This window comes from Labeo rohita, chromosome 1 (genome assembly GCF_022985175.1).
Source record: "Labeo rohita strain BAU-BD-2019 chromosome 1, IGBB_LRoh.1.0, whole genome shotgun sequence".
NCBI lineage: Eukaryota > Metazoa > Chordata > Actinopteri > Cypriniformes > Cyprinidae > Labeo > Labeo rohita.
The window spans coordinates 17,131,606-17,152,094 of NC_066869.1; the positions used below are offsets into that span (position 1 = coordinate 17,131,606).

Genomic DNA, 20,489 nt, shown 5'->3' on the forward strand with positions numbered 1-20,489 from the left:
GTAATGTTTTGAAAATTGCACCAGTAATTTTTGCTTTCTTTTTTGACGTTAACTAAACTGATTAAACCATTGACGTTCATTATATGAACAAAAACAGTTCTTCAAAATACTTTCTTGTGTTGAACACAAAAGAGGATATAAGTCATACAGGTGTGGAACAACATTAATTTTTTTCAATTGTAATTTTTGGGTGAACAATTCCTTTTATACTTTTAATGACTCACATAATGCATCTCTGTGGAAAATCAGACGTAAATTGCAGGGCTTGCTTTTATCAGAACGGTGTTTTGATGAGGACCTCTCGCTGACTCATGTTTATGCTGTTAGGTGTGTGTTTGGATTCGGGATTCACCTCAGCAGATCAGAGCACAGTGTTCAAAGAATTTGTTGGTACGCCACAGTGACGTGCGTTAGACACCATTACAGATGTTTTGGTAACGTCTCGGTTTTACTAAAACATCTCTTAGTCAACTTGTGGTCGACCAGTATAGGCTTTTTAATGGTAGATGACCAAGATAATTAGATATATAGTTTGTAAAGTAGACAAAAATCTCACACCACATTTATTTTTTAAATAATTGAAAGTGTAACTTAAGAGTAAACCTAAAATTAAAACAAAGTTTGTTTTACAAAAATTGTTTCACTCCTATTAGATTTTAAAAACATTGGACCCAACTGTAATGCAGACTTGTATATGCAACGTAGGTAATAGAATAGGACATTAGCACACTTGTGAAACACTTTTATTTATTCTACTATTAACATATTAAGAAGATACATGTTTTGTTTTTCTAGCCAATGGAATGCCAAGGACCTGACAGAAATGGTATGGGAAATATGGCGTCAGCTGATGACAGGTATTTAAACCCTCTAAATGTATTATTTGTAATTTTATGTATGTTGGGAAGTAAAATCAACTTAAATGGTTTGCACTTAAAACTTCTCCCTAGTTCAAAGACATCTGTTGAATATAGGCTTGTAAAACTATGCTATGACTTCAGAAATCTGATAACATTACCATGTGATTGCCCACATTTACGGTGCAATGACACTTATTTAGTGGCCTAAATTATGGAGGAAGTAGAACAGACACTGTTACTCCTAAATACCAGAGGAATGAGCATTAGAGTACACTACCAGTCAAAAGTTTTTGAACAGTAAGATTTTTTAATGTTTTTTTTTTTTTTAAGAAGTCTCTTCTGCTCACCAAGCCTGCATTTATTTGAAAATAACTTTTTTCTATTTGAATATATTTTAAAATGTAATTTATTTAAAAATGTTTCATTAAAAAAGTTCATTTAAAAATCCTTCAGAGATCAGTCTAATATTCAGATTTGCTGTTCAAAAAACATTTATTATTATTATTATGTTGTTATTATGTATTTTATAACTAAAAAATAATAATAATAAATATATGTCTCCATCATCACTTTTGGTCAATTCAAAGCATCCTTGCTAAAAAAAAAAATTAATTTCTATAATTTCTTTGGCCCAAAAAAAAAAACATACTGACTTCAAGCCTTTAAATTGTACAGTGTAATGCTACAAAAGCTTTTTATTTCCGATAAATTGATGGATCTTTCTATTCGTCAAAGAATCCTGAAAAAAAAATGTACTCCACTGTTTTAAATATTGATAATAATAATAATAATAATATATGTTTCTTGAACAGCAAATCAGCATATTAGAATGGTTTCTGAAGGATCATGTGACACTGAAGACTGGAGAAATTATGCTGAAAATTTAGCTTTGATCACAGGAATAAATTACATTTTAAAATATATTCAAATAGAAAACAGTTATTTTAAATACTAAAAATATTTCAAAATTGTACTGTTTTTTCTGTACTTTTGATCAAATAAATGCAGGCTTGGTGAGCAGAAGAGACTTCTTTAAAAAAACATTAAAAATCATACTGTTCGAAAACATTTGACTGATAGTTAAGGATCTCAGGATTTGAAACAATGTTAAAAATTGAAGCAGTGTGTTTTTAGCATTAATTGTTTTGTGATTCACTCATTTTTTTGTGTTTGTTTATTTTTAGGAGGAACCATCAAAAGGACAATGGTTCGCATTCTATTAATGTAGGTTCAGCTCCGTTTCTTTCTTCTATAGCACATTTCCTGCCCTCATCTTATTTTCTTTCCTGCTCTTGTGTTGTGTTCTTACATTTGTGACAAGTTCTTGTAATCACAGCTTGGTTTTTAAGAAAGAATGTAGATGAACAACATAGTTGAGTCTTGAGTGACTTGTTGCTGATGAGACGACACCTGCAGAAAGGACACCACATTGACGGCCGTATTAAATCAATCGGCTTGTGTCATTTAATCATCTGCTATGGTTGATACATGTCAACATAGACATACATTAACAGATCTCTGGATAGAGGGATTAGAAGAGCATCTGAAATGTATCCAAACAGTCTGTTGGTGATACTGTGAGAACATCCTGGATTTGTTGGACCACCACCTACCCTTACCCCTGCTGTCAGGCCATCTGGGCTCTGGCACTGTTTAATGTCAGCGTGCCAGTGGACCTTCTGCTTCAGTCGCCTACCTGCGTGTTCAGACCAAGTGGTTTATAAAGCTGTGGCACTTATGTTGCACATCATTGGTTGTCCTCCAAGAACTGATATTCAGTGGACCCACTTAAGTTATATGAATTTTATTGCATTATATATAATAACAAATGGCAGTTTGCACGCACTCTTAAAGGGAACCCTAGCGTATTAAAAGTTATGGCTTAATATAACGTAAATTATGTCTTATACTGAAATATGTAGTAGAAATTCCATGAAAGATTTACGTTATTTAAACATTTTAGATTATGGGTTGCATTGTGCGGGTTCTGATTTGTAATTTTCAGTCAAAGGACAACAAGAGAAGCAATGTAATTTAATGCTTTCCTAGTGGAAAGAATAGGAGAAAAGAATGGGAAGATGCCTGTGGACAAACAAAACTTCTTAAAGACCCTTGTCTGTTCTCTCCACTTCAGCCCTGATGGCATCAAGGCTTTTAGTAGACCACAGCTAGATACAAGAAACGCTAGATGCCATCTTGGCAGGATGTAAACATGGCGATGCTTGTCATGACGCCGCAACCACTTAAGGAGTTTCTCCGCGCAGATTTCACTTGATATCGGGGGGTGTTTAGACTCCTTGTGGGGAAAAATCAATGGTACGCCATTTGGTTTAAGCCTACGCTTATATCCATCACCACTTTTAATCACTTTCAGAAGCTGTGCTCATTGTATCAATGTTTTATTTGCCAAATTGTGTATTCTGAGGTAAAAATAGCAATAGATAGTGCCAGCAGCTCTCAACTGCCATTGAAATAATGCTGCCCCTCATAGTCCAAAATACTTATAAAACAGTGTTTTTTTTTCCTAATAATGTAAATCTTTCATGTGTTTTCTACTACGTATTTCAGTAAGAGACATAATTTATGTTATATTAAGCAAAACAAGTCTCAATACCCAGGGTTTCCTTTAAACACAAAGGTTCTTTACCACCATCAATGGTTCCATAAAGAACCTTTAAATATCCATGGAACCTTTCAATTCCACAATGTTCTTCAGATTATTAAAAGTCTCTTAACACTAAGAAAAAATGGTTCTTATAAGAATCGACCAGTGAAAGTTTATTTGGGGAAAACCAAAAAATGGCTCTATGACATTGCTGAAACTTTATTTTTAAGAGTGCAGTGTTGTTTTATTTGGGGTTCAACCCTATTGTAATTGTTAGAATGGCCAAGAATCAGCGTTCTCCACATTAAAATGATCGTGCAGACCAAACCTTAAGTCGTAGAGACTTGAAACTTGGTGGGATGGTAGTACTCACACCGCCGACAATGTCACCAAGGCTCGCCCCAATCAGCCTGATGGGGGCGCTACAGCGATCAAAAGTACGAAACCGCTTATAACTCCTAAACCGGCAATCGCAGGCTCAAGTATCATTGGAATTCTTGAGCAGTTTTCCACACATGCATGTGATATTCATATCATATGATAGAACTCCTCACTCTGGACAACTTTGCCTCTAGAACCACTGCTGTCCATCATATTGTTTGTTAAACGATTGAGAAGATGTAAAAAAAGCTTACTTTTGCGAACTAGTCCTAAGTTTTTCGCTCTATCTGAAAAAAAAAAAAAACACTGCAGTTTGATTCTCTGGACTCTCAAGGCCAATAATTATCAAACTAAAATGTTGAAAGTTAAACTTTGGGAAGCTATAACGGGATTCTTTAGAAAAGGGGCCTGTCCAAATTCACCCAAAATCCTATAAAGCCTTAAGGAAAACTCAGAACTTAACAAAACCTGGTGAGCACATGCAACAGGTGATCCTATGCAGTATTTCTGTGGTAAATTTCCTGAATGTTTTTTTTTTTTTTTTCTAATAATTTATTTAGGTGGTTACGGGCAGTGTTGAGGGTAATGCATTACAAGTAACTTGAGCTATGTAATCAGATTACTTTTTCCCAAGTAACTAGTAAAGTAACGGATTACTTTTTTAATTTACAAGTAAATATCAGAGTTACTTTTTCAAATAAGTAACGCCAGTTACATTTTTCCCATTTATTGATTGAAAGCTTTCCTGTTTGCATGTTGAGAGAAATCAGGAGTAAGATGTTACTTTAGTTCTACAATAAATGTGAACATGCATTAATTCATCTCACTCACAAAAAAACAGATTTAGTTGTCCTCAAAATTATTAAAAACAGTGCAATGCTAACTGAGAATATGACTCAAACCTGCATTAATTAAATATGTTAAATAGCACAAATATCCTTTATGTATTTAATCCCATTTTATTAAGCAGTGTCTTTGCTGCTAAAATTTCGAGGAATACTAATAAGCAAACATTTGTTCTTTTTTTAAATCGCTGAAGAGTGTTGAACTTTCTGTATTCTGCTATACAGATGAGAATTTACTTTTCTGTCACCCTGAGGCTTTTACATTTGCCAAAAATAGAACTTTTTATATTAAAAACAAACAAACAAGCCCTACCCAGATTACGCAAAAGTAACATAACACATACTACTTTCCTTAAAAGTAACTAAGTAGTGTAATTAGTTACTTTTTTTAAGGGAGTAACACAACATAGTAATGCATTACTTTTAAAAGTAACTTTCCCCAACACTGGTTACAGGCGAGCTACATATTTTTTTTCATGTGCTTAGACGCACGCCTTAAAGCGCTTGAATCCCAGTAATCGCTGCTTGCAGCTGTTTTATTTTACTTTTTTTGTGTGCTTATGCTATTGTTCTTTAAAATGAATGTCACTCAGTTTAACTGATGCAACAACATTCATACATTTTTTGAGAGCGACTCAAGCATCCAAATACTTAGAGAGTCAATGAAAGAGCTCATATACAGTAGCATTGAAATGTTTTTGTATTTACAGTTCAGTCTGTAAAATGATCCAATCTAAATAATCTTCAGATCAAACAATTCTATTTCCTTTCTCTTCATCTTCCAAAGATGTTTAGAATGTTCTCTTAAAGCCATACAGGCTTTGTTTACTTTTTTTAACCAAGGAATATTGGTTTTGTTAAGCCCAGCTTGATCCACAGTCATTGTGATGTCACATACATGTTGAATCAGTGTGTCAGTGCACATCATGCGTGAGATCTTCATGCGCTCCAACAGTTAGAACACGTTGTACCCAGCTGTGACACGTACGCAGTGCATTGTGGTATAGCCACTTCTTCTTCTGTAGTTGATAGTGACAGCCGATTAGAGATTTGTTTTCGGTGTACGTGTTGAAAACCACAATCCTGTACTCATATGCAGAGCTTTACTGAACGCTTTATCAGTTAATCTATCGCTAATACTAAAGCTAATGAGAATGTCAATTTAGTAATAAACTTAGATTGTTTTATTTGCAATAAATGGTAACTGTTATCAGTAAATTGTGAAATAAATGAATCATGGCTAAGTGTGAATAGAGCATTTCTATAGTGGCATTGGCAGCTGAGAACCAAATAAAACTTGATTTGTTCAACTTTTCCAACTTCAAATTAACTTCTTCAAATTTAATAAGAAATTCTAATAGCTTTAATTTAATTGCAGTATCCTTTAAGTATCAATGTGATTTTACTATATTTTATTTTTCTTGCATAACTTTTATACAGATTATTTCCCCTCCAACCTCCTTTCAACAAAACTTTTGCCTCTCGGCTTTTCATATCCCTTAATTTGAGTTTCTAGATCAGATTACTGCTGTTTTGGCATCTCTGGATATGATGGGATTCCTAGATTGAAATATTTATATCCATAATAACTCAAATCTCATCAGTAATCAGCAATATAATCTCATTAGTTGTCACCTCTTTAATCACGACGTGAACAGGTGATAACAAGAAGATTATCTGATGAATTGTTTACCGTTGATTGCCCTTGATTGGAGAGATTTTAGACTGTTTTTCTGGGCCAAACGTCATGTGAAGCCTGTAAATCTGCAAAAGCCTGTTGATCTAAGTCAACTGACTTCCACCGCTCAAAAGTCGTTTTCATCATGACTTCAGCAAAAGCATGCAGACGTTGTATATGCATTAGGTTTACGTTTGTATTATAAACGCATCTTCGTTTAAAGTGAGCAGTTGGCCTGCGAGTAAACTGGTGTTTAGTTTCGAGTGTGTTTTAATGTGTGTATTTGTGCAATGAGGCACGTTTGTCCAGACACATCCAGGAAGTCTGGACTCTATGTTTCCCATGCCGTTCCTTATCTCCTCTAGTGGTAATAAACAACACATCTCTTGGCAGGCTGGGCATTTTACACAGCCATGTGCACAAGTGTAAACAGCACAAAGTCCTTTTCCCATGTTTGGATTGATACAATATCAGCAATGTTGCAATTATGAACCATGATGAGCATGTTATGAAAATCACACTGCCACAAATAGCACGTCTGCAATGGCACAAGTGCGTTTCAAATCCAGTTGCATTAGCATGAGTAAGCCCCGTCTGCCGTAATAACTGTAAATCGACTTTCAGTCACGCCGTCAGTAATGCAGGGCACGTAGTGAGGGAAAAAGCCCCTCCTGCTCCAAAAATAGACCTTGTCCCACGCCCCAGAGCTGGAAGTGTGTCTGTGCGAGTGACCGAGTTGCACATTTATCAGGATTAGGTCTGTTTGAACCCGCACGGCCCCCTCCTGAGCGATTGTTCAATATTAAAAAAGAGGGGTGATGAGTTTCGGAAATGCTAAAGTGAGAAATCAGGAAGGCATTTCTGCCTGCAATCTGCCTGCGTGCTTTGCGTGCTCTGTATGTTCCCTCTCTCTCCCTCTCTCTGGGACACACAGCTGCGCAAAGAAAAAGGGAGGGGTAGGGAGAGGGAGAGAAAAAGAAAAGAACATAAAATTAGCCACACCTACCCTGAAAGGAACGTGGGCAGAGTTTAAGCTGAACAGGCAGCCAATCGACAGGCAGGGGTTTGTCCTGTAGCACCGCCCCCCTGCCTCCTCCCAGCCTGTAAGTAGACGGGGGCAGGCGCAGGCAAGGGTATTGCTCAACTTAAGAAGCGCACTGCCCCCACTCTGGTGTAGTTGGTGTTTATCCTTCGCTCTTTTCTCTGCTAGACGCCTGCCATGAAGATCCAGGAGGCTCTTAGTGGCGCAGAGCCGTGCGACGATGTCCCTCGACTGGACCTGTCCACTCTGACGGACGATAGTAACTGGGCAGGTCAGTGTTTTTGTTTTTTTTTTGGATTTGCCTCTCACTTTGTTGCTGTCTCTCTCTCTCTCTGCACATGGGCGGCAGCTGCAGGTCTGCCTTGCCCACATTGTGTCCTCATGCAGTGGATCTTATTAAGTCATTTAACAGATTAGAAGCAGTCTGCAAGCTGTTTTCCTCCTCATGGTCCGCATATAGTGTTATGTTTAGTCTAGAGAGGCTTATTTCGCATTTCAACAGCGTGCTAGCGATGCATTTTTCTCTGCATGGTTGATGTAAATATTGAGGCTGGAGCCACAGCTTGGTGCTTCTTCAAAGCCCTGCGATGTCCTTTGAGAATTTTAACTCGGATGCCTCTGGGATTTATTGAGTTTGCTCTGGATTCATCTGCGGTTTTTGCAGTTGCATGTTTTTTTTTTTGTTTTTCCCCTTTTCTTTTTTTTTCCCTACACTTCCCTTTTGCCCATAATACTCTGTTTGTAAACACTAGACAGGCTATTGATTGCGTATTTGTGTTTGTTTGTTTATTGATCATATTCTTTGAGATAAAATAGCTATTTAATTTTAACATATGAAAATTGTTATATTAATGTCGATTATAGCACTTTGTTTATATATATACATATATTTATTTATTTATGTTTTTTTTAAGATATATTTTTTTAGATTATATATATTTATATATATATTTTACAGTTCATTTTAATGTATAAATTAATGAATAAATATAGATTTTAGTGCTTTTTTGTTTTAATCATTTTTTTAAAATAAAATAGCTATTTAATTGTAATATATGAAAATTATTTTATTAATGTAGATTATAGCACTTTTTTATGTTATAAAATATATGTGTGTATAGGTTTTAAAATTTCATGTTAATGTATAAATTAATGAATAAATATAGATTTTAGCGCTTATATTCTTTTCATATTCTTTTACATAGTAAAATAAACAATAAGTTGTTTAGTATTTAATTTTAATGTTTAAAATATTTTATAAATTGTCTGAGATTTTATATACATACAAAACAGCACTTTTTGTTTGTTTCGTTCATTTTAAAACTCATGTTTATTTTTATTAATTTATTTTTTATTCATTTACGTTTTATGCAAGCAGTACACAGAATCTGAATCCGCTGAGCGGATGCATCTTAATAAAATGGGTTTTCTTTAGTGATTTGATGCATTTCCACAGCTGCTGCATTTCTGTCGAGTTTAGGATTTACAGCTTTTATCATCTTCAGTGTTGGGACTAGAAACCAGCAGACATTTAGTTCTAAGTGTTGGTCCTTATAGTCATAGCAACTGAGAAGTGAAACAGGAGGAGGTTTAAATCCAGCAGTCTGGGAGCTGTTGCTATGTCACGTCTGAGCCTTTAAAACTTGTCATGGCTATGTACAATAGTCTCCCTTCCTGTTTCCTTTTCAGCTCCTGCAGCATGTGCCAGTTGTAAACTTGCACAAACACACGCAAACACACCCCTTTTCGCCATGACCTTGGATATTTTGTAGTGTACGCTCTGTGTTTGAGGTCTGGCACGGATACACCCGAGACGCTGAATGGCACACAGCATATGGAGCTTCCCTGCTGAGAGGGTTGCCATGTTGATTCACAGTTACCCTTTACTTTAATATAGTGCTCAATATTGTGGCCACAGCCTTGGCAGAATCTCTGTACTGATACTGTATCATAGACTTGTTCAATGGCACCCTCTACTGAGAGCTGTACACAGCTGCGTACATAATGACATATCTTGCTTGACAGTTACACTGAGATCAAAACATGGCCCTGTGGTTTTGCAAGGTCTTCACAGAGACATTCCAGGGAGTGCGACGTGAGATATTTCCTCTAGGCGCTGTCTCGTTCTCTCGTGTGTGGACAGAAATGATTTTGAAGGCTTTTTTTAAGTGTGGGTAGTTTTGGAATATGTATTGTGTGAAGCACTATACTAGTAAATAAACTAGAATTTTGAATTGAATGCAGTCATTTTAAGACCGTTCAGCGTGCATATTGCAGTCGCAGACAATATCATGAAAAGTGCTTTACAAATGAATAAATGACCTCATCTCTGGGTGCATTTTTCTAGTTTTATGCTAGGTATCCTAGTGATTCAGTTTGTTGTGCTGAATGCAATGACTTAAGACGAACATTATGAAAAAGGAACAATGTTTATTTTGAAAACTGCTATACAAATCAGTAATTTGAATAGTTTTGCACAAATCCTAGCAATTATGTTATTCTGTGTGGAACAACTTAATTACAGATAACATGATGAAAAAGATAGCTTTGAGATAATATTTATTGTGAAAAACGCCTTTGAATAAATAAATTGACTTTTTTTGAGAGCAGTCAAAGTGCCGTAGTGTATTTTTAGCTAGTTACATGCAATAAATAATAGAAATTTAGTTAGTTAAGCTTAGAAAAAAATTGAGGAGAGCTATACAAATCAGTAATTTGAATAGTTTTGTGCACTTAACCTAGTAATATTTTACAAATCCTAGCAATTATTTTTGTAATATTCTACTAATTGTAGCAGTTAAGTTTATTGTGCTAAGTGGAACAAAATCACAGATGAAAAGCATAAACGATTATACAAGCTAAATAGTTTTGTTAACATCTTTGGAAGCATATGGTTGCTAAAAAGTCGCTCACGCGACTGTGAAATACAGTTGCACTAAAAAAAAAACTGTTGCTCCCTCTCATGGGAGTGGTCAAATTAGCGTTCAGGACAGTATGTAACGTTGAGCTGCCAGACCTTTGTCCCACTACGGCCCGTGCCAAAGCACATTGCGGCGACCCACTGCGGTGCCAAGATGCAGCGGTTTGCCCATATATTTGTCAGCTGTGATTTCCACAAACTTAAATCTCACTCCCTGCATTTCTGCCTGTCTCACTCTCTCGAGTAAAACTCAAGGCTGTTATCTCAATTGCCTCTTTTTTCTTTTGTCTTTCAGATTCTCACTTCTTTAGTGCCCCTTTCCTTGACTTTAAAAGCCTTTTAAAATCAAGTCACAATGAGGGTAAGGGCTGAGATCTGTTTTTGTTAACAACTTGATATCCCTGAGCCCCATCTCTCACCAGTGACCTTTACACGCTGCATGGAAATCCCATAAAACACCCCAAACTGGCATGTACCCACCTAGCATCTAACAACCTGCAGCTTTTGAGGACAGGCACAGTAATATGTGCCTTTATTTATGTCCTCAACGGCCTACTGAGACTTTTGTGAGTCTTTTAGTGAAAGGCCATCTTGTACCACATGCTTGGATGTATTATGCCGGCTCAACAAAATGGCTCCAAATGCGCCATTAGTGAGAGGTCCACCTGACCCATTAGCTTCTCAAGCATGACTGTAACAAGCACATGACACGGTGCAAAAAGTGCAAAGAAGCTGTGGGAATTCAAGCTCTACCTGATTGTTTGCACAGCATTTTGGAAAGCATGGCAAGCTGTTGTTTTTGAGTTTTGAGTGAGTGTGCATGCACTGAAATGATGTTCTTTGACTACAGTGATGACATATTTACTACTGCTAATATAGAGTGTTTTCACGACGCGTCACCAATCGGCCATATTGGCGGCGCTAAATGTAAACAATACCACTGAACCAAACAAAACGTGCATATTTCGCTGAATATTGCTGCTGAAAATGGTCAATTATTGTCATGTTTTGGGCTGTACTACTGGTCAGATCGACAAAATTATTTAGAGTATTATAGACAAATCAAACGGAAGAGTGCAGAAAAACTGTCAAAAACTTGGTCAAACTGAACTAGGATTTCTAGGGCAACATTTATGTTTGTTCTTTTCATTTCTGGTCAGGTAGGTGAAATTTTAGGCTAAGATCTTAATTAATATGACTTGTATGTATCTTTACCACCTATTAACTTAATTTTGCCAAAATGTTGTGCTCTGTCCTTCTCTATATGATTTAGCAGTTTCCAAACGTTTTTCCCATAGTTTAGACAGCATAAATTAGCAGAGCAATATATTCATTTGTACATTAATCATGCAATCCATGCTGTTGTTTACATACGAGTATCTCTAATATGGCCGCGCATCCAGGTAACTGACCAAATCGTGACTTTAATGCAAACCTCCTTATAAGCAACTAGGCTTGGACTAGGCCTACCAAATTGGCATCAGAAGATGCCTTCAATGAAACGTCACGATGAACGATGACAAAGTATTCGGAAAGGCACAGAAAACGAATAACACATTCTTCGGAGCGTTCTACGAGACATGGCTAGCCGCTTGCTAGCAGTAGCATGTAACATTACAGTACATGAAATATCACTTACCATATAAACAGAGTAAGGAGAGATGACAGGAAGATGGCAAATGGTTTGCACATCCAGAGCACCACTGGACAACATCTAATCTTGTAAAATGTGTGGTAATTACTGCAGCTCCATAGTGTAAACAGAGTATGTGTGATAGCAAATCTCAGAAGTGAAAGTAAAAATCCAACACACATTCAAATGCGATGTAATTTCCCCGCATGCCCGCAGTTTATATACAGTTTAATTACCCAACGATATAATTGTGAGAGAAAGTATTGAAATATATTTTTCCTCCCATCTTATTCCCTTCAGGGTTTCCGTAGTATACCTCATTTCCGTCTCTTCAGAAAATGTACAAATGTTTTTCTTATCAAGTCCCATAAACTATTGATGTAATGTTCTTTTAGCGCTTAGTTGGTACGTCAATTAAAAATAAATGTTATAGTATCAAACGCTGGAACAAACACATTGTTTTATTGTTTGTTATAATGAACGTTCCCTTATGCAAATACTCTGAAGGTTTTACTCACACTTAAATACGCCGATATCAACTTTATAACACCAGATAAGATAGAACTGAATCCTTCATGCTTGCCAGTCCCACAGGTTACTTTGCAGCCAGCATTTATCGCAGCATTTTTCTGGATGTATCATTAAATCGTTCTGACCTTACTTCACGGTCAAGCCATCTGCACAGTAAATAAATAAAACGTTCAGGTATTACAGCATGTGCTCGCTATGTTTGAGTAATAACCTGTTCTGCACTAAACGTTTTCGTTTAACAGTCTACAATGAAAAGTACATGTGTACTGTTTATTTAACCAAGGTGATAGTCTAATTCTATTTCTTAAAGGTGCAAACAACTATACTTTGGCTGTAACAGGATGCCAGAAATAGCATCAAGGTCAATAGAGTATCAGCCTAGTTAAAGTTTAATATGTACCCAAATATTTGGCAGTGTCTGTACTGTTTATCAACAAAGACTAAATCTACCTTATCTTGTTGTCACTTCTTCTGTGTTTGGCTTGGTACTTACTGGGTGACTTGTTAAAATCAAATTACTTTTCTCCATATTAACGCATACTGTATTTGTGCGTTGACAGAACCAGTCCCGGCTTACTCGTCGTGGCAAAGGGAGAGTATGGACCGTGAGGAAGCTCGACTGTCGCCCCACGCCGGTGGCAAGCTCATTCGCCAACTTCTGGAGGAGGACAGTGACCCAATGGTTTCACCGCGGTTCTACAATTATGGAGATGGTCAGCAGTATCTGGACGACACTGAGGTTCCTCCATCTCCACCCAATGCCCACTCTTTTGTGAGGTAAAACAACAAATGTTTGTGCATCCTGGAAGATTAAATGTTGCGTGTTTTTTGGAGGGTGAATTAATGATGTTCTCCATTCAGTAGGAGAAGAAGCTCATCATTAGGCTCCTGCGACGACGACCGGGAAGAGCTCACTTCAGCCCAGCTTTCTAAACGAATCCACATACTCAAGAAGAAGATCAAGAGGTTTGAGGAGAAGTTTGAGGAGGAGCGTAAATACAGGGTGAGTAGTGAAGCAGTCTACTCTGAAAAACATTTCCAGATGAAAAGACCAATGCAAAATATACAAATACTGAGTATGGTATTCTCCACAGCCTTCACACAGCGACAAAGCTGCCAATCCAGAGGTTCTACGATGGATGAATGAACTTGCCAGGATGCGCAAGGACTTAAAAGGTATGGATGAAATTCCTCTTGCAGGAGCGACAGTTACCATTATTATAGTGATCACTTAAGCCATGCTAATCCAACCTTCATAATATTTTGTTCGAACAAAATGTCTCTGGTGTACAATTTTTCACTAACCTTTGTGGGTTGGGCCTACCAGGAAAACAGCCCCTGATCTAATCTGCTCTGCGCATGGCTTGCAAAGTTCTTATAAACAAGTGGCTCCATGTTTTGGCTTCCCTGCACAGATCACAAGTTGTTAAAGTCAGAAGAGGATTTGACACCCATCCCCCGCCAGCGCAGCAACACTCTTCCCAAAAGCTTTGGATCTCAGCTGGAGAAGAAACCCACTGAGACCAAAGCGCCCAAACCCCCTGTGGAGAGCACGCTAGAGGCAGTCATGAGCAAACTGCAGGAGAAACGCAAGGAGGCTGGCCGACCTGAAGACATCAAGGTGCGATTTCAGTTCCCCATTTGACCTTTTTTGTTCTAAACAAATGCATGATCTAAAATTCCATTTTTTGTTCTTCTTTAGGACATGACCCGTGAGCAAATAGGAGCAGAAAAAGTGGCCCTTCAGAAAGCGCTTTTATATTACGAGAACATCCATGGAAGACCAGTGAGTATGCATTCTTCAAAAAAGTGCGAACCTACTTAAGGTTAGGTCAATGTTGATTTCAATTTCTTTCTTTCTATCACCTTTTCTAGATCACCAAGAACGAGAGGCAGGTCATGAAGCCTCTATACGACCGCTACCGACTCATCAAACAGATCCTCTGCAGAGCATCTGCCATTCCAGTCATTGTAAGTTTTGTTTCCCACCATTTCCATTTTTCATTGTACCCTTGTGTCCCATTTCATTTTCTCCATTTACTGGAGAAATCGTTCAAGTAGGAGTTGATGTACATCAAAAATGTCCAGTCATGCTTCTGGAGGGCCACTATCCTTCAAAGTTTAGCTGTAGTCCTAATCAACCACACCTGAACCAGCCAGGTTTTCAGGATTACTAGCAAACCTTTAGGCGGGTGTTTTGGGATAATTTGGAGCAAAACTCTAAAGGACAATGACCCTCAAGGACCAATACTGAACATCCTTGGTTTAGGTTTAAAAACCTAGTGAGATACATGTGCTCCCAATCAGGGTTGCCAAGTCTGTGGTTTTATTGCAGAATTGGACTACTTTTAAACTTGTCACGGGTTGTTTTTGAAGTCTTCGGTTTAAAGTGTTCTCCCCAAAACATTACTTGGACGCAAAATGCGTAAAAACATGAATGGGCTAGTTTTGATTAGCAATTAGGCTGGTTTTGTTTTTCACATACCTGGCAACCCTCTTAATGTCGACAGCTGTTGCAAAAGATTACATACAAAGTCAATGCAAAGATGCAAACTGAGGTGAATTCGTGCTGGGCTACATGGAAAACGCGGGATATGTTTCACAGATAAAATAATACCACAATGCAGTGGACTAAGCAAGAGATTTCATTCAGCATTATGAAGCATTAATAAAAAATAAACTAGTTATTTTTCCTAAAACTTGTGAGTACTATGTATATACATTCTTATTTGAGTGTGGTTATCTTAGCAACATGCTAACATCATAGCCTATCGGAACCATTAGGAGTCTCCCACATAGAGCTTTCCAAATTTGCTGCCCATGTAGGCATTTGGCAGCGAGGCAGCTCACTAAGTTTGGGAAGAAAATCTAATACTTATCCGAGCCATGCTAGCAGATATGCGTAAGCTAGTGTTATTGTATTAAAGGCTAGCTAGCTGCCATTTCCACTTTATTATTAAACTAAAACCGTATGGATAAGTCTCTGCGGTATTAGTAGAGGAAATAGCATTAGCAGTAGCACAATATGAGCATTTAGCTGCAGCATTGATGCGGTGGCAGTGCCGGGGCTTGTTAGCGTCGCTAAGCCCGTCTTTAGCAAGAGCTCAAGAGTAGCTGACTGAGGTCATATCCTGTAGCTGGATATTTGCAACAGTACTCCTTATAATTCCTAAGTCTCTTACACTTATATTCCCAAACCGCTGATACAATGTTTTCCCCTTGCTTAATACAGTGTGATGCGTATGTGAAATACATGCAAATATTATACTGTTATGCTGTGAAAACATCAGGATTATGTAACACAGATTGGACGTTAACATTATATAATACTCTAAAGCCCCATTATATATGGTGGAACTTCTGTGCACACCAAGAATTGTCTTTTAGCTGTAGCTTCAATTTAGCAGCCTCATATGCCCTAAAACAGTGGTTCCCAATTTTGGTCCTGGAGAACCCCCAACACAGGAGGTTCTCCAGGATTGGGAACCACTGCCCTAAAACATAGGTCTTCATCCTTGGTCCTGGAGACCCGCTGTCCTAGTGGTGTAGTTCCAACCTGCTCCAACACAACTGCCTGGACATCAACGCTGCTGACAAAAACAGCTAAAACCAGCCAACCAGCTTGGTTTTAGCTGGTCAGCAGGCTGGTTTTAGAGGGGTTTTGGCCACTTCCTTTGCTGGTCAGCCTGGGGGACCAGCTGGAACAACCAGCTAAAACCAGTCTGACCAGCAAAAACCAGCAGGGAAGTCGTCCTGAAAATCTTGATTAGCTAGGTTTAGAACTTCAGAGCAGCTGGTCTCCAGGAGCAGAAGTGAAGATCTCTGCCCTTTCCAATTTCTTGAAGTACCACCTTAGTCCTGCCCTTAGTGGGCAGATGTGAAGGTAGTTTACTGAGTTGTAACGTCACTATTAACACCCACCACAGGGCTCGCCTTCCAGCAAGCGCAGAGGCCCCCTGCTGCAGCCCATTATCGAGGGTGTACCAGCCCTATTCTTCAGCGACACCAAGGTGAAGAGCTGTTACTGCTCAACCAACCAGTGATTCGGCTGACCCACCTCCTTCTCCCCTCTAGCTTCCTCATTAACCTAATCATGAATCAGTAACTGCATGGGAGTGCTGTGAGATTCGGCTCCTGCTGATTCCATTGCCTTTTGATCACACCCCTGTTGGTTTCTTTATTAAAGAAAATCTTGAATTGGTAACTCACATAAGGCAGTGCATTAAAGACTCCAGTTGGAAAGAATATGATTTACCGCACTGCTGGAGCACTGATTCTTTTCATTTGTACTAACACTTCACGACAGAGGCTTGATGCACAATGATTGCTAAATGTCAATGAGATTTGCCTTCAGAATCGCTTGTTAGTGTTACACTTGATAGTGCTGAGTGTAAACTCTCGGAGTTAAGCTGCAATTGATCTAACCGGTGCCATCTGCTCTTTTCCAGGAGGAGGAGGACGGCTCGGACGACGACAGCGACACCAGGACGCAGTTCACGGTCACGGTTAAGCCAGACCTGAGCATGCTGGGACTTCTCGACCAACTGGATGAGGATACAGATGGATTCATCTCACCTGTTGATGAACTATCGCCCTCCAAGAACACGACAGACATGAGATTGTCCAATTTGCATGCTGCTACGATGTAAGTATACCAATGTCTTGGGGCGCTGACACACAAGATAATGCTTGAATGTTTTTAGATGCATTTTGAGGATGTTTAAAAAGCATCGTAAACCCAAGTAGATCATAGAAACCATTTGTGCCAATGGTTTCTACAATCGAATTACAGATATGCAGCCCTGGTAAACTAAAGGTTAGGGCCCTATGATTTCCACAATGCGGAAAACACAGACGGAATTGCGGAATCCAGTCATAAAAATGGAATTTACTGTATAACACGGAATGTCTCAGAATTTTCCAAATTTTGGATGAATAAATCAAAAGTAGTTCAGTACAATTAAATTAAAATGCGATTATGGACTAGTGTCTGTGAATATTAAGCCACAAAATACTATTTAAATGCTGCATGTCTCTGTGTGAGTGAATGGCACAGATGCACGGTTTCGTTTACTATACATGCTGTAGCGTACGTAATGCTTGCGTGTTTTTAGCCTCTGCTGCCTCAAAATATAAGTATATCGACATATAAACAATCTCTAGCACTGCTCTGAGAGTCACTTCATGAGCATTTTACAATTGTTTTTTTTAGATAATCCAAAAACACTTTCATATCATATACAAAGAGAAACTTCTTCACAGCAACCCATCAAAAGTTCGGTTTAACTTGAAGAAATGATGACAGAAATATATTCCTGAATGTAATGATACTACTACTACTACTACTAATAAAACTATTATTAAAACATTATTTCTAAGGAATATTTACTAGTATTTATTTACCAGAAAAATGTAAATAACAGTATTTCTGGGGGGAAAAAAAGAAATCAAAATTTTAGTAAGTTAGATTTTTATTAAATCAATTATTTAGAGATTTCATAGGGCCTTAAAATGTAATTTTTGTTAAACGTTTACTAATTTTCTGTTAAATTGTGTACGTTTCATGATTTCAGTTAATTAAACATGCTTTTTGATGAATAAAATGTAATTTAACTAGTGCTGGGCAACGATTAATCGCCTCCAAAATAAAAGTCTTTGTGTACATAAGTGTGTGTATATTTAAACGCACACACATGCATGTATATAGTTAATAAAATGTGTTATGTTTATATATTAAATGTATTAAAAAATATAAATTAGTGCTGTCAAATGATTAATCGCATCCAAAACAAAAGTTTTTGTTTATATAATAATATGTGTGTACTGTGTATATTTATTATGTACATATAAATACACACACATACAGTGTATATTTTGAAAATATTTACATGTATTTACATGTATATTTTTTTTACTCATATAATTAATATTCTATATATTACATTTAATATATAAATATAACATTTTTCTTAAATATATCTACGCATGTGTGTATTTATATATACATAATAAATATACACCGTACACACATAAATTATGTACACAAAAACTTTTATTTTGGATGCGATTAATCGCGATTAATCATTTGACAGCACTAATATAAATTATATGAATATAAATATATGCATGTGAATGCATGTAAATATTTTCAAAATATATACTGTATGTGTCTTTATATATACATAATAAATATAAACAGTACACACACATATATTTAATAAACAAAAACTTTTATTTGGATGCGATTAATCGTTGCCCAATGAACCCAATGAATTTGCAATGTTCTCTGTCATACTTCTCTCATGTGTAAGCGCCCCTACAGACCTTTTATGTTTCTTGTATTCAATTTGTCATCTTTTGTAGAGCTGCAAAGCTGAATATACAATAAGCTCAATGTAATTTGTAAGATTGAGAAAGCAAAATGTTCAGTACCAACCATTGGAACCTCAAATTGATTGCATTGTTGCTGCGGTGGGTATAAAGAATCCTAAAACTTTCCACTCCTTCCTAAACAAACACACAGGCAGGAACTTGTGGAGCAACTCCAGGAAGCCCGTGAAGAAAAGAAAAGAATCCGCAAAAACCTCCGTGATTTTGAGGATCAGTTCTTCAAACAGAACGGCAGGTAACGAAAACTTCCTCAATGCGACACGTTTGTTCTTAGATCTGTACATTTTCATAAGCTTCAATCTGACAGAGAAAAACAAAATCTTATTGAATGCTCTACTTTTGCTGTTCCCATAGAAACGTGCAAAAGGAAGATCGCTCGCCGTTGGCTGGAGAATATAATGAATACAAGCACATTAAAGCCAAGCTGAGGCTGCTGGAAGTGCTCATCAGTAAAAGAGACTCCTCTAAGTTCATCTAGGATTTATTCTACAAGCCAAACAAGGACCAGCCACTGCTATCCAAAGCAATATAGTGTGTACAAAGACACGTTGCTATTTCTTATTGACTCAACACAGGCACATTTGGCTTTGAAGGATGCCAAGTCGCGCCTGGTTCACCAGATGTACAGTGCTGTTTGTTCCACTGTACAGCTAAAAGGACTTGTGTTCTGCTTTGGACTTACGCTGTGAGGCCGAGGATTTCAGAATACAATCAGATTATTTGTGAATCTCTGATCTTAATTCCCTTGGAAGCCCAGAAGAATGTTCCTGTTATATTTTGTGTTGTATTATACGACAGGTTGTATCGATTTGTAGATTTTTTTTTCTATATTAACATTGCCGTAATATAGAAAGAACTGTGTTTTCGCAATCAGACATAAGCTTTGAAGAACATTGAGATAATGCGTCTTAAATCGTCTGTGTATATACTTAGAGATGAGGAGAGTGTATCATTATAGGAACTTTTCATATTTGATGAATCGAAGAAGGTAACCGATTTGTGGAAGGAAGGCTCTCTGTATATTATTTTTTTCTTATTTGCTGGTGCCATAATCTTTATTTTGAATATTAATGCTTAAAATTTCTTCCCCCCCCAACAAGACCATTGACTAAGCTAGAATTTACTTATTTTCTTTACAAAAGGAAAAAGTGCAAATGAACAACTGCAAGATAAACGTGTTGCCATTTTCTAATGGTGTAGAAGCGCACAAACAAAGGTACTATAATCCTTTCATTATTTTTGTAGTGTTTTTTTGTACTCCAGTGTCTAACTGGTCATCAAATCACTGTTTAACAGTGATATGGGTGGATTGAATCCCCTCAAAACGTCTCTATTGTTAGCGAGCAATAGAAAGCAAAACTGTGGGGTCTCACTGAGCGTTTACGCTTCGTGAACGCAGATATAAAGAGTGAGCACATCACCCTCTTCTTTTATTCTCCAGATTGGAAAATTGTAGTGCGACCTTTGTTTTTACTGAACGTGACAAGGCTGATGGAAAAAGATGAATACCGTGTGTACATTTTAGTACATGATTGTATTTGTATTTTGTATATATGATATAAAACCACAAACTATTTTTTCTGAATCCACTGGTGTTGAGTGTT

The 20,489-nt window shown here is 37.3% G+C and overlaps 1 protein-coding gene across 12 annotated transcripts in view; it reads left to right on the forward strand.

Annotated features, from left to right (window-relative positions):
* Window positions 1-20,470, forward strand: part of fam13a (family with sequence similarity 13 member A) — a 56,768-nt gene extending 36,298 nt beyond the window's left edge. For 5 of the 12 annotated variants that reach the window (XM_051115312.1, XM_051115287.1, XM_051115303.1 and 2 more), the window contains 14 exons: window positions 796-857; window positions 2,045-2,084; window positions 7,580-7,682; window positions 10,627-10,692; window positions 13,056-13,272; window positions 13,357-13,498; window positions 13,590-13,671; window positions 13,911-14,116; window positions 14,198-14,281; window positions 14,371-14,466; window positions 16,422-16,505; window positions 16,944-17,140; window positions 19,019-19,120; window positions 19,240-20,470. In XM_051115312.1, the coding sequence (XP_050971269.1) occupies window positions 796-857; window positions 2,045-2,084; window positions 7,580-7,682; window positions 10,627-10,692; window positions 13,056-13,272; window positions 13,357-13,498; window positions 13,590-13,671; window positions 13,911-14,116; window positions 14,198-14,281; window positions 14,371-14,466; window positions 16,422-16,505; window positions 16,944-17,140; window positions 19,019-19,120; window positions 19,240-19,363 (1,605 nt within the window). In that variant the 3' untranslated portion in view covers window positions 19,364-20,470. The remainder of the gene's footprint in view (window positions 1-795; window positions 858-2,044; window positions 2,085-7,579; window positions 7,683-10,626; window positions 10,693-13,055; window positions 13,273-13,356; window positions 13,499-13,589; window positions 13,672-13,910; window positions 14,117-14,197; window positions 14,282-14,370; window positions 14,467-16,421; window positions 16,506-16,943; window positions 17,141-19,018; window positions 19,121-19,239) is intronic. The other 7 variants (XM_051115380.1, XM_051115331.1, XM_051115295.1 and 4 more) reach the window with 6 other exon arrangements.
* The last annotated feature ends 19 nt before the right edge of the window (window positions 20,471-20,489 follow it).